General features: G+C 36.1%; 1 protein-coding gene across 1 annotated transcript; it reads left to right on the top strand.

Moving 5' to 3' along the window:
- Positions 1–1656: 1656 nt before the first annotated feature.
- Positions 1657–11587, top strand: LOC138335541 (interleukin-17 receptor D-like). Its single transcript, XM_069284677.1, has 5 exons — positions 1657–1767; positions 4583–4650; positions 5489–5656; positions 9475–9516; positions 10048–11587. Exons 2-5 carry the CDS (start codon positions 4599–4601, stop codon positions 11508–11510), a joined length of 1725 nt encoding a protein of 574 aa, XP_069140778.1. The 5' UTR covers positions 1657–1767; positions 4583–4598; the 3' UTR covers positions 11511–11587.
- Positions 11588–13457: the final 1870 nt, after the last annotated feature.

Here is a 13457-nt window from a genome sequence, read left to right as displayed (position 1 = left end):
TAAATCGCTACTAGTCTCGAGTTCTTCGTGGATTATAACATCATATATGGGGAATTCTAAGTTAAAAAATTCCTTAAAGTTAAGGAATGTTTTATGAAACTGGCCCAGGTGGAGTAGTGTTGTTGACAGTATGTCTCTCTTGGGTCATTTTTTCTTCATCAACATTTTCTAAATAACATGAAGCCTCCAAAAAGTTGTCCATCAAAATTTCCTTTAAATCAGTACTAGACATAGACTTCTGCATGGAATGCAACCAAATTTGGTCAGAAACATCCTTGGGAAAGGGGGACAAAGTTTGTGTATATCTTGGCTCTGACCCCCCTGGAACACTAGGAGCATGGCCCAATAGGGGTAAACAGTGGTAAATCCTTTAGTTTGCTACTAGTCACAGAGGTCTGCATGGATTATAATCAAATTTGGCCAGAAAGATCTGTGGTGCAAAAGTTGAAATGAATTGTAGAAATCTTTATTCTTTGACGTTTACATAGAGCAACATCCAATTTCAAAAGCCACATATTGCACCGTTATTTGATTCTTTACATGTACATCAAAGGACCGTCCAACTAACTACCTATCAGTTACTCACAGAATCTTCAATTTTGTATGATCTATTCCAAGGATGGATAATACGACACCCGGGATGTCAAGAATGCAGACAGGCTGCTTACTATAGATAACTTCATTGTGGGACTTTAATAATTAGACCAAGACAATCGATATTTGGCATGTAGGATGCTGAAAGAAAGCACCCAATAGTGTGTTTAGATAAATGACCTTGACCTTCATAATTATAATGTCACAGGGATTATAAGGCTGATATCAACATACGTACTATTCACAGGAAATTGTGCCAAGCCCCTGTGGTACTGTATGTGGTGATGTTTGAAGTAATGATGGGCCGTCTTATTAACATACTGGGTATTTATAATTTATGATTGGTCAAGATGTCCGACACCTAGCAGAACGAATCAATGATTGATGAATTATTTATGGTACCCATGGCTGCAATAGTGTTATTGGCGTCCTGGGATTTAGGTAGCTTGCTGATATGTAGGGCTGGCAAATGTGTTCATATACCAGTATATTGACCTTGGATTGCATATTTTTGTCTTTGCATATCAGAGTTATCTCCCTTAAGTAAAAGTATCGATGGTGACGTCATTGATTTGCGAGTGGAATTCCCATGGTCCTCTCTGAAAATTATAATGTTACGCTCGTAAACAGATGATGTCATCTTTACCCACATGGGCAGATAACTCTTTAATACACTGCATGCAAAGACGGGAATATAATCAAAGGGTTACATTTTAAAATCTTCAAATTTCAATTACTTGAATTATAAGGATTAACCTGAATTAGAGCTATAGTGTAATACAGAAAAATTAGAGTAACATGTTACTCTCATAATTAAACTGCGAAAACCACTAAGTGGCTATTTAGAGTAATGTTACACTTGGATTTGTATGTTAGGTCTAATACAATACATATTTATTTATATGTTCGAGATAAATCTTAGATATCTACTTGACATATATTGTTATAATGACTAAGTTATCTCGTTATAACGACTTAAAAAAAATCTTTTGAAAGTTTCCTCGCCACAGAACTTTCAGTACTTTGATTTCAGCTCGGACGAACTTTACTTTATTGTCTCCCTTACAGCCAGTTGTTCTTCGCCAGAAGAGGGCGTATTCGCAAACACTTCCTGTTATTGAACCCTAAATGGCGATAGACCAAGAGAAGAAAATTTTCGATGTTTGTCTTCGGGTAAGCTAAACTCTGTATTACTTATGAGAAAAAACAAACATTGTTTTTCTTTTTAAGGAACATTTGGTAAAGTGATTTATGTAAAATTATCAGCAAATATTGACGTTTTATTTTGGAACTGAAGTGAAACTATTTGTCCGGGAAAACTGATTCCGTGCTTGTTTACTTCGATATTGTTATTGATTTTTACATTGCTGGATCACAGGTTGTATCTGCTCCTTTGATTATACGTTAATTATTTAAATTCACATTATTAATCATGTCGATTATTTCAGAAACTCTTTAGATCCGTGGCTGAAGTTTATTCAGCCCATTGCCAGTTTATTTATATAAGCAAAAACAGGTGCGTGTATTAAGGATCCGGGTTAAACTCCTGCAATAATGGACTACTCCTAGTCTTTGATTTAGAAGAGTCTAAATGCGTTTCCACGAGTGAATGAGTTAAGGGACATTGGAGTGCTGTGTATATGAAGTGAAAAATGCATGGTTATAGACCAGATTAAAACCTTGGACCTTCAGTACACTTCTTCTTCTTACTTCTTATAAAGAACACAATTCCATCGATGCCGATGATTATATTGTGCGGATTGGCAGAGGCGTGATTGTGGAAAAAAAAAGAGTGAAGTTATTTACAGTGATCGTGAAGGTGCATGTTATTTGTACTGAGTACAACTCAACCACCAATTTTCGTAGTACCCATTCTCACCTGTGTATTTGTATGGTTACATTCAAATCTTTATGAATAAAGTCATCAGATTGCACGAAACGTAATGGTTTGTGCATGATTTTTTCATGGAGGAACCCATGTTGATATGGATGTCCATGAAAAATCACGTTACTCAAACGTTTTAGGCCTGTGCAGCTTCTGGGAACAAATTCTGTGTGCAATCTGTAGATACCAGTATTCTTCCAGAAGAAATTAGTTCGTACACGGATGACCCTGGACGACCCTGGACTTAACAAGGATATTTCGGTACTTTCACATATATCTCTGATGTAACATGGGAGTACATCATGCACAAATCAGAAGGGACAATTTTTAATCATGTAGGTCCAACGAACATTTATTCCTGGACCAGCGCATAGCCATGCCAGGTGGTCCTGGATGTTGCTGGATGCATATATACACGACCCATAAACGGTGATGGAGGATTGTCACAGACTGTCATGAATGGATGGTCTGTGTTGATCTGGCGTTTCATCTTTGTATGTTTGAAAGGAGCTTTATATACTCTTCCTTCAAATTCCAAGTTTCAAATTAACTTTATTGATATCAACATCACAAAAATGCTGGCATCTGTCAAAATACATAAACATAACAATTAAAAGTATTATACAGTTATCATTAAATAGGCAAATTCATTTCCAATCAGAATTTGGATATTTCCAAGTATTATACAGTTATCATTAAATAGGCAAATTCATTTCCAATCAGAATTTGGATATTTCCATGGGACCCTGTCCCTCTGACCCTGTTAATTACGATATACTACTGATGCTCAAAACAGAGTATGGTCACAGATGTTCACCAAATATTTAAGTGGAAAAATGCACATCCAGACTATTAGCATCATAATTATCTTGGGTCCACTGTATTCCAATGTTGGGCCGCAATGGCCGAGTAGTTAAGATGTCCCAACATATTACCACTTAAGCCCTCCATCTCTGGGTCGCGAGTTCAATTTCCATGGGGTAGCGACCAGGTACTGGGTTATCTCCGGGTACTCCGACTTTCCTCTTCCAACAAACCTGGCACGTCCTTAAATGACCCTTAACCGTATTCCATCGTAAAAATTATGGTGGATTATAATCATTTGCATAAGTTTGCTGAAACCTAGGTGAAACTACTTATGAAAGTTCGATGAAATCTAGGTGAAACTTCTTATGAAAGTTCGCTGAAATCTAAGTGAGGCCTACATGTTAATACACCTTTCATATCACTTACTTATTAATATTTTAACCCTTGATATCAAAGAAGGCCTATAGGCCTGTTGTGCATTGATTGTGTGTTAGTTTGTGTTTAATTATTTTTGATTTAATGGTTTGATTGATTTAACGTCCAAATATTAGGGCTGGATCGGTATACTGATATACCGGTTTGTACCGGTATTGAACAAAGTATAGGGAACAGCAACATGCTGTTGTATCATTCAAATATTAAAAACTACAATTTTTCACTGCTTTTGACAAAAAATATCGGTTAAAGCTCATTTAATATACCATCCGGGGAAAGGATTTCTGTAGCATATTCTATTGATAGGAAGCTAATAGTCAAGCTTCAGAGTCACTTAGATGCACCAGAAATACGTTTATGTAACCATGAATACAACCTAGCAGAGCACATGGCAGCTTTCAGTTGTCATGATACGCTAACAACTATTTTGTTCAAATATGTCTTTAGTTTTCACAATATTAGTAACAATTTTAACATGAAAAGTATTTCCATTGTATGGTCAATATGTATCATGTATCGTTTCAGTGTATTGTCAATATGTATCGTATTGGTTCGGCTGTTCCGATACTCAGCCCTACCAAATATCACATCAAAGGTCATTTACGGATGTGCCAGGAGGAGGTGGAGGGAAACTGGAGTACTCGGAGAAAAGTTGCCAACCTGTTTTCAAAAACCTAGCAATTGCCCCACATGGGATTCAAATTGATAACCCAGAGGTGAAGGGCTTGTTGTAATATGTCAGGACATCTTACCACTCAGCCAACACATGATTAACTGAACATTTAAATGAAATATACCTGTAGTACTATGTTAACAACTTATGCAAAATAACTAAATATCTACAATATTTTCTTTACACAGGGGATAATCCGACAGAATGTCGACACCAACGCTGCCGATAAGTGGTGGGAATGGTCACACAGGTGGAGGTAGGTCCAATATATTAGCAATACACCCCTGACTTTTCATAATGGACTGATCTAGTCTTTGATTAAGAAGATCCTAAATGTGTCTATAGGGGTGAATGAGTTAAATGTGGTCTTGCAGCCATAGATTACAATTACCTGACCAAGTGTTAGAGAAAATGAAATTATGCCATGGTACATTGTCTTAACAGTTCCAACTTGGCAAATTAAAATATATACATCTTCTCTAAAACCAAAAGTCCCAGAGATCTTATAATAGGACTGGAACCAGACAAAGGACTTCAAAATTTGTTTATATGATTAAACTTTTAAGTTGTCCTCTGTTTATAACTAAGATGATTAGAGACTTTAAAATACAGCCTTGTATCATGCTCTAATGAAGGACTATAAAGTTTGAACGAGTGAATGATCTTGACCTTCATTCATGGTTGAACTGGAAAGATATGAAAAGTTGTGGACCATATGAGCTATCAGTAGACTTTGCACATTTCATAAGTTGCTTAAATTCACATATCATGATATGCATAAATTATAGCAAGATGGTGTTGAAACAAGTCTTATTATTTTGCAAAATTCAACATGGCTGCCACATCTGCTAGATGAAATTTTTTCTACAGTTCATACTCTCCTTATTGATTTCAGCTTAAAGGATTTATTAACCCCAACCCCCTTCTTTTTGCTTCCAATACTACTACGTTTTGTATAAATGAGTTTGTACAAGGTGTGTGATAGAGGTATATGATATGCTATAGCTATAGGCTGTCCGATAGTCATAAAGTTTATAATGGTGCAAATTGGCCCCTATAAACTATTAACTAATACGTTTATGGTTTTGTTGAAGCTGATGACGTGAGCGTGAAGGAGCCGGATAATTCCGAGTACCAGAAGTCTTTACAGATTGTATTGGGGACAGTGTGTGGAGTGTTTGGTTTCTTAGGTCTCCTTCTGCTTATCTCAATTCTCTATCGTGTCTACAAACGCAGACAGGCCAGGAGGAATTACACAACAGGTAAAAATAATTACACTACAGGTAAATACATACACTACAGGAAAATACTTACACTACAGGTAAATACATACACTACAGGTAAATACATCACTACAGGTAAATACATACACTACAGATAAATACTTACATCACAGGTAAATACATACACTACAGGTAAATACATACACTACAGATAAATACTTACATCACAGGTAAATACTTACACTACAGGTAAATACGTACACTACAGGTAAATACCTACACTACAGGTAAATACATACACTACAGGTAAATACATACACTACAGATAAATACTTACATCACAGGTAAATACATACACTCACTACAGGAAAATACTTACACTACAGGTAAATACATACACTACAGGAAAATACTTACACTACAGGTAAATACATACACTACAGGTAAATACATCACTACAGGTAAATACATACACTACAGGAAAATACTTACACTACAGGTAAATACATACACTACAGGTAAATACTTACACTACAGATAAATACTACACTACATACAGGTAAAATACATCACTACAGGTAAATACATACACTACAGGTAAATACTTACATCACAGGTAAATACATACACTACAGGTTAAATACTTACACTACAGGTAAATACCTACACTACAGGTAAATACATACACTACAGATAAATACTTACACCACAGGTAAATACATACACTACAGGTAAATACTTACACTACAGGTAAATACGTATACTACAGGTAATTACACTACAGGTAAATACTTACACTACAGGCAAATACTACACTACAGCAAATAGATACACTACAGGTAAATACCTACACTACAGGTAAATACTTACACACAGGTAAATACTTACACTACAGATAAATACATACACTACAGGTAAATACATACACTACAGGTAAATACATACACTACAGGTAAATACATACACTACAGGTAAATACATACACTACAGGAAAATACTTACACTACAGGTAAATACCTACACTACAGGTAAATACATCACTACAGGTAAATACATACACTACAGATAAATACTTACATACAGGTAAATACATACACTACAGGTAAATACATACACTACAGGAAATACTTACACTACAGGTAAATACATACACTACAGGTAATACATACACAGGTACAATACAGGTAAATACATACACTACAGGTAAATACATACACTACAGGTAAATACATACACTACAGGTAAATACATACACTACAGGTAAATACTTACACTACAGGTAAATACATACACTACAGGTAAATACTTACACTACAGGTAAATACATACACTACAGGTAAATACATACACTACAGGTAAATACCTACACTACAGGTAAATACTTACACTACAGGTAAATACTTACACTACAGGTAAATACATCACTACAGGTAAATACATACACTACAGGAAAATACTTACACTACAGGTAAATACGTACACTACAGGTAAATACATCACTACAGGTAAATACATACACTACAGATAAATACTTACATCACAGGTAAATACATACACTACAGGTTAATACTTACACTACAGGTAAATACCTACACTACAGGTAAATACTTACACCACAGGTAAATACTTACACTACAGGTAAATACATACACTACAGGTAAATAAATACACTACAGGTAAATACATACACTACAGGTAAATACTTACACTACAGGTAAATACTTACACTACAGGTAAATACATACACTACAGGTAAATACTTACACTACAGGTAAATACATACACTACAGGTAAATACATACACTACAGGTAAATACATACACTACAGGTAAATACTTACACTACAGGTAAATACATACACTACAGGTAAATACATACACTACAGGTAAATACATACACTACAGGAAAATACTTACACTACAGGTAAATACATACACTACAGGTAAATACATCACTACAGGTAAATACATACACTACAGATAAATACTTACATCACAGGTAAATACATACACTACAGGTTAATACTTACACTACAGGTAAATACCTACACTACAGGTAAATACATACACACAGATAAATACTTACACCACAGGTAAATACATACACTACAGGTAAATACTTACACTACAGGTAAATACGTACACTACAGGTAATTACCTACACTACAGGTAAATACTTACACTACAGGCAAATACCTACACTAAAGGTTAATAATTACACTACAGGTAAATACCTACACTACAGGTGAATACATACACTACAGGTAAATACTTACACTACAGGTTAATACCTACACTACATGTAAATACCTACACTACAGGTAAATATCTACACAACAGGTAAATACATACACTACAGGTAAATACATACACTACAGGTAAATACCTACACTACAGGTAAATACATACACTACAGGTTAATAAATACACTACAGGTAAATACATACACTACAGGTTAATAAATACACTACAGGTAAATACATACACTACAGGTTAATACATACACTACAGATAAATATATACACTACAGGTAAATACCTACACTACAGGTAAATACCTACACTTCAGGTAAATACCTACACTTCAGGTAAATACATACACTACAGGTAAATACATGCACTACAGGTAAATACCTACACAACAGGTAAATACTTACACTACAGGTAAATACATATACTACAGGTAAATACCTACACTACAGGTAAATACCTACACTACAGGTAAATACCTACACAACAGGTAAATACCTACACTACAGGTAAATACCTACACTACAGGTAAATACCTACACTACAGGTAAATACATACACTACAGGTAAATACCTACACTTCAGGTAAATACATACACTACAGGTAAATACTTACACTACAGGTAAATACCTACACAACAGGTAAATACTTACACTACAGGTAAATACATATACTACAGGTAAATACCTACACTACAGGTAAATACCTACACTTCAGGTAAATACATACACTACAGGTAAATACATGCACTACAGGTAAATACCTACACAACAGGTAAATACCTACACTACAGGTAAATACATTACTTGGTATAATATAAATTGCTAAAAGAACTCCCAATTTTGAGAAGGGGCTATAGATTTGTGTTGTATCTCTCCATCCATCTCCTCTCTGTACATGTTCTTCTATTCTTCCATGCATTTTCTCACCAAATTGTTCTCTCCCATACTATATAGTTACTTTTACTATATGATCAAAAATAATTTGAACCATAAAGTTGATATGGAGTGATTACGAGGTATTGAGGATTGATTTGTACCCATTGAGCCCTTGTCTAGATAACATACTTGATTAACGCTGTCAATTTTAGAGCAAATGTGAAAAAGATAAATTATGATTCATTAGCACGGATATAAATTAACGTAATTCAGTGTTTCATTAATGGAAATACCCTCTAACAAAAATTAGTGCTTCCATTACAGCATGAAAAGTGCTAAAGTTAAGATTAGCGCTTCAAATACAGCATGGAAAGCGCTAAAATTAAAATTAGCACTTCAGTTATAGCACGCAAAGTGCTGAAATTAAAATTAGCGCTTCCATTAGCACGGAAAGTGCTGAAATAAAATTTAGCGATTCAATTACTGCACGAAAAGTGCTAAAATTAGGATTAGCGCTTCAATTATAGCACGAAAAACACTGAAATAAAACTACCACTTCAATAAACTAAAGATGTTTACAGAATTTAAATTGCTGAATTATATTCAATTGAACCAATGACTGACATTTGCTTTGCTAATAAGAGGAATTCAAGTACAATGTATAAATTGGTTTCTCCCATTTTGTGAATTCAAATCAATTATGAATAATCTGAAATGTATTCTTTTTAAGGATCAAGAGAACAGAATGAGTTGAACAGCTCCATAACTCTAGGTATGTTGGTAATTGGTATTCAAGGGTGTTTTGGGTCGTTAATATACAAATATTGTCCTGTTTTTAGGTGGATACAGTACAAATATTGTCCTGTTTTTAGGTGGATACAGAGATTTATCAACCCAAGGAAATCTCTGAGGTACTCATTGAAAAAGTCTTTTGAAAATATACATACAAATATTGGTATGATCATATTGATTACAGTAAACTTGCTGCTCCCTGTCATATCTTGCCGAATAATGACGTCACAATAGATTATCTTCACGTCTAAGTTGTAGTTTGGCCCTAAATGACCTTAGTTGTCGATGGGCCGTAAAACTCAAACAAACAAATCTTCACGTCATGGAAAGTCCCGTTTCACTATATTTGGGTGTGACCCGAAGCTATTGTAGTCTTATTACATTGGTCTTTTTACTTGATCATTGTATGTCATAAAACAAAATGGACTAAAAAATTCATTTGAAAAATGTTCTTTTCTTTCAAAAAGAAATCCTGTGGATTATATTATAATTGTATGTTTTTGATTTTCAGATCTTGAACAGAAACAAATACCATCTGTGCTACTCCTTTATGCATATGACTGTGCAGCTCACGAAAAAGTGGTATCAGCGCTTGCTGGCTACCTTATAGAGACTTGCAACTGTAATGTTCATCTGGACCTATTTGAGGATCAGATCATTTTTGAGCGTGGACTGGATGACTGGCTTGTGGATCGCCTGCAGGAAGTGGATTACATTATTGTACTTTGTTCAGTGGGAGCAAGACTCAGATGTACAAAAAAACGTGTTAGATTCAAATTTGATCCCTGCAGGAAGATTCCCGACTATTTTGCGGTGGCTGTTGATTATGTCGCAGAAAAAATGCGAGTGGAGCGTTCCAAAGGCTTGGCCATGTCGAAGTATGCTGTGGTGTATATGGACTATTCCACCGCTAGTGATATTCCTCATCAGCTGGAGACAGGAGCCAAGTTCTGTCTGATGAGGGACATATTGCCGCTGTTTTGTCACTTACACGGAACAAATGCAGAGCAACCAAAGAACGGAAATGTGTGTCTGGGAATATCAGAACAAACATATGACAGTTCGGAATTAGGGACCGAGTTAAAAGTTGCTATCGAATCGGCAAAAGAATTTTTCCGGTGTAATCCAAACTGGGTAGAGGACAGTATGGAATTTATTCCACCAAGTAAGTCAAAACCACGACACACAAGGAAAAGCTCCCTGGAGCCTTTGCTTGGGGATCTGAAAGTGGGTATGTCGGATGCTGACGACCTGCAACAGCTAAACACATTGGCTGACATTCACAATCATACCTTGCCACGTAGTACTAAGCAGACAAATTTAAACATGGTTGGTAACTTACAGAATCGTCAGAATTCCTTGCCGTCATCGTTGTCCAGTCATCAGACTTTGTCAACACCACCGAATCACACCTCAAAATCAGGTGGCCTAGAACGTTTGCCTTGCCTTGTTTGCGGGACGGAGGGCGAACACAGCCCTGACACACAGTGTAAAGGACAGCGACTTGTCCGACAGTGCACACAAGACAGTGAAGACGACATGTTTGCTCATAGACACAAAAGTAAATCCATGCCAACTGTGTGTGATTTAAGCCTTCATAGCTCCCAAACAGTGTTTCAGGCCGATGTGCATAAAGAATGGGATGAACAAAAAATGTCGGGCTCGGACTCGCAAGACTCCGGCTCGAACAAAGACTTTGCAATGGAAGATCTTGAAAAGGATTTGCAATCAATACGAATGTCCTCTAGCCTGAAGACTGGATCGTTTCATTACGGCATCCCATCAATTGCGGTTCGGCCCTACACCAAGGTCTCCCCACACATACAGACTTCACTTTCTCCCAACCTCCCGACTGCTGCAAACGCAGCGCTACTCTTACAGCCTCTTAAACAAACATTTCCAAAAGGAAATAACTCCTCCAATGTTGTCTCTATGGAGGATCAGATGTACCAGCTACAAGATATCAGGTTGTGAATTATTATATAGATATTATTATTATTATTATTGTATCCGTATATGTATGTCCCAATAAAATATTATTTGTCACTATGTTCAACAGATGTTGTGATAATGTATAGAAGATCCAACAGGAACAAATAAGCACTACTAGGGCACAAGAAGAATCTATATTTGGAATTTCAACGAGATTTCTTAAGTATTTTTTGAGAAATAGTGATAATTAACTTAAATTTTCAAGATCAAAGATGGCTGCCTGTTGTACCACAAATGAATTTGAATATAGTTCACCGTCTTATTATGGCGGGTGAAAAATATTGATTTTGAATCATACTGAAATTATAAAAGGGATCAAGGATTACACATATATACATAGAATTTTAAGGAAGATTAATATTCCTTCAATACTTAATGAGAAATATCGATAACAAACTTCATCATAATCAGATGACTATGAATGGTTTGAGGGCTTTTTGGCCCCAAATTCTGTCAATTTTTATCCACCGCTTTCATCAAAACGGGATATTAATCATAGTCTGTCTGTCCTTTTGTCTGTCTGTCTTTCGGTCTGTAACACTTGGTTTCCATGTAATAACTGCCACAAATCTTAATCGATTTTTAAGACATATGACCCGAATAGTCAGGATGACCTATAGTCATCATGCACCGTCCGTCGTCGCCCGCTGTGCATAAACTTTTCATTCAAACGACTTCTTCTCATTAACCATAAGGAACAAAGAACTCATATTTAGCCTGTAGCAATAAGCATGCTGAGAAGAAGAGTGACCAACGTTGTGAAAATGAATGACCTTGACCTACTTTAAAGGTCACAGGGTTCAAATAAGCTAAAATCTTTGAATAACTTCTTTTCGTTAACTGTAAGGCCCAGAGTACTTATATTTAGCCTGTAGCATGCTAGGATGAATTGCTACAAAAGTTGTGAAAATAAATGACCTTGACCTACTTTCAAGGTCACGGTTCTTCTAACTAACCGAAAGGTCTAGGGTACTCATATTTGGCCAGTGGTATGCTGGGATAAAGGGCGACCAAAGTTGAGAGAATTTATGACCTTGACCGACTTTCAAGGTCACAGGGGTCAAATAGGCTAAAATCTTTGAATGACTTCTCCTAACCAACCAAAAAGTCCAGGATACTCATATTTGACCAGTGGTATGTTGGGATAAAGGGTGACCAAAGTTGAGAAAATTAATGACTTTGACCTCCTTTCAAAGTCACAGGGGTCAGTTAGGCTAAAATCTTGAATTTTGAACTTCTTCTTAAGTTCCACCAATGTAATTTAGCTGACACTTGCATGAAATGATCCTGACATTGTCCCGACCAAGTGTTCTTATATTTTATGTCCATCTGAAATCCAAGATGGTAGCCACACCCGCCATCTTGAAAATAACTTTTGAACTTATTCTCAAGTTCTACCAGTGCAATTTTGCTGGAACTTGCCTGAAATGATACTGACATCGTCCCAACAAAGAGTTGATATTCGTCCGAAAACACATTTTGAACTTCTCAAGTTCTACCAGTGCGATTTGGCTGAAACGTGCCTGGAATGACCCTGATATGATATTAACAAAGTGTTGTTACATCTCTGATTGATCCTAAATCAAAGATGGCTACCATGACACCATATCTAATTAATTTCCTATAAGGCTATTGCCAGGTAGTCAGATGACCGCTAAGGCCCTTGGGCCTCTTGTTTGTGATGGGTTCCATCAGCACTTTTATTGCACCCTATTTGGCGGAGTGATGACTCTTTGATTAAACGGAATATGCCATTTTTGGGTTGGAAAAAGGCCCTTTGGACCTTTGCCAACCCTATTGGGATCGTTGGCAAAATTTGGGCGACAATTTTAACACAACCTACAATAAATGAAACGTTACAAGGCAAGATATAGTTCTCTTATCATAGTTTTCCTCTTTGTGCTAAATACACATTTTAACCGATTTTCA

This window comes from Argopecten irradians, chromosome 11 (genome assembly GCF_041381155.1).
Source record: "Argopecten irradians isolate NY chromosome 11, Ai_NY, whole genome shotgun sequence".
Taxonomy (NCBI): Eukaryota; Metazoa; Mollusca; class Bivalvia; order Pectinida; family Pectinidae; genus Argopecten; species Argopecten irradians.
The sequence above is the reverse complement of the archived record's forward strand: the minus strand, read 5'-3'. Positions and strand labels throughout refer to the sequence as shown.

Coding starts and splice junctions, on each gene's coding strand:
- LOC138335541 (XM_069284677.1), top strand. CDS start 4,599: ATGTCGACACCAACGCTGCCGATAAGTGGTGGGAATGGTCACACAGGT. Junction 4,651..5,488: donor GAATGGTCACACAGGTGGAG/GTAGGTCCAATA, acceptor GTTTTGTTGAAG/CTGATGACGTGAGCGTGAAG. Junction 9,517..10,047: donor GAACAGCTCCATAACTCTAG/GTATGTTGGTAA, acceptor TTTGATTTTCAG/ATCTTGAACAGAAACAAATA.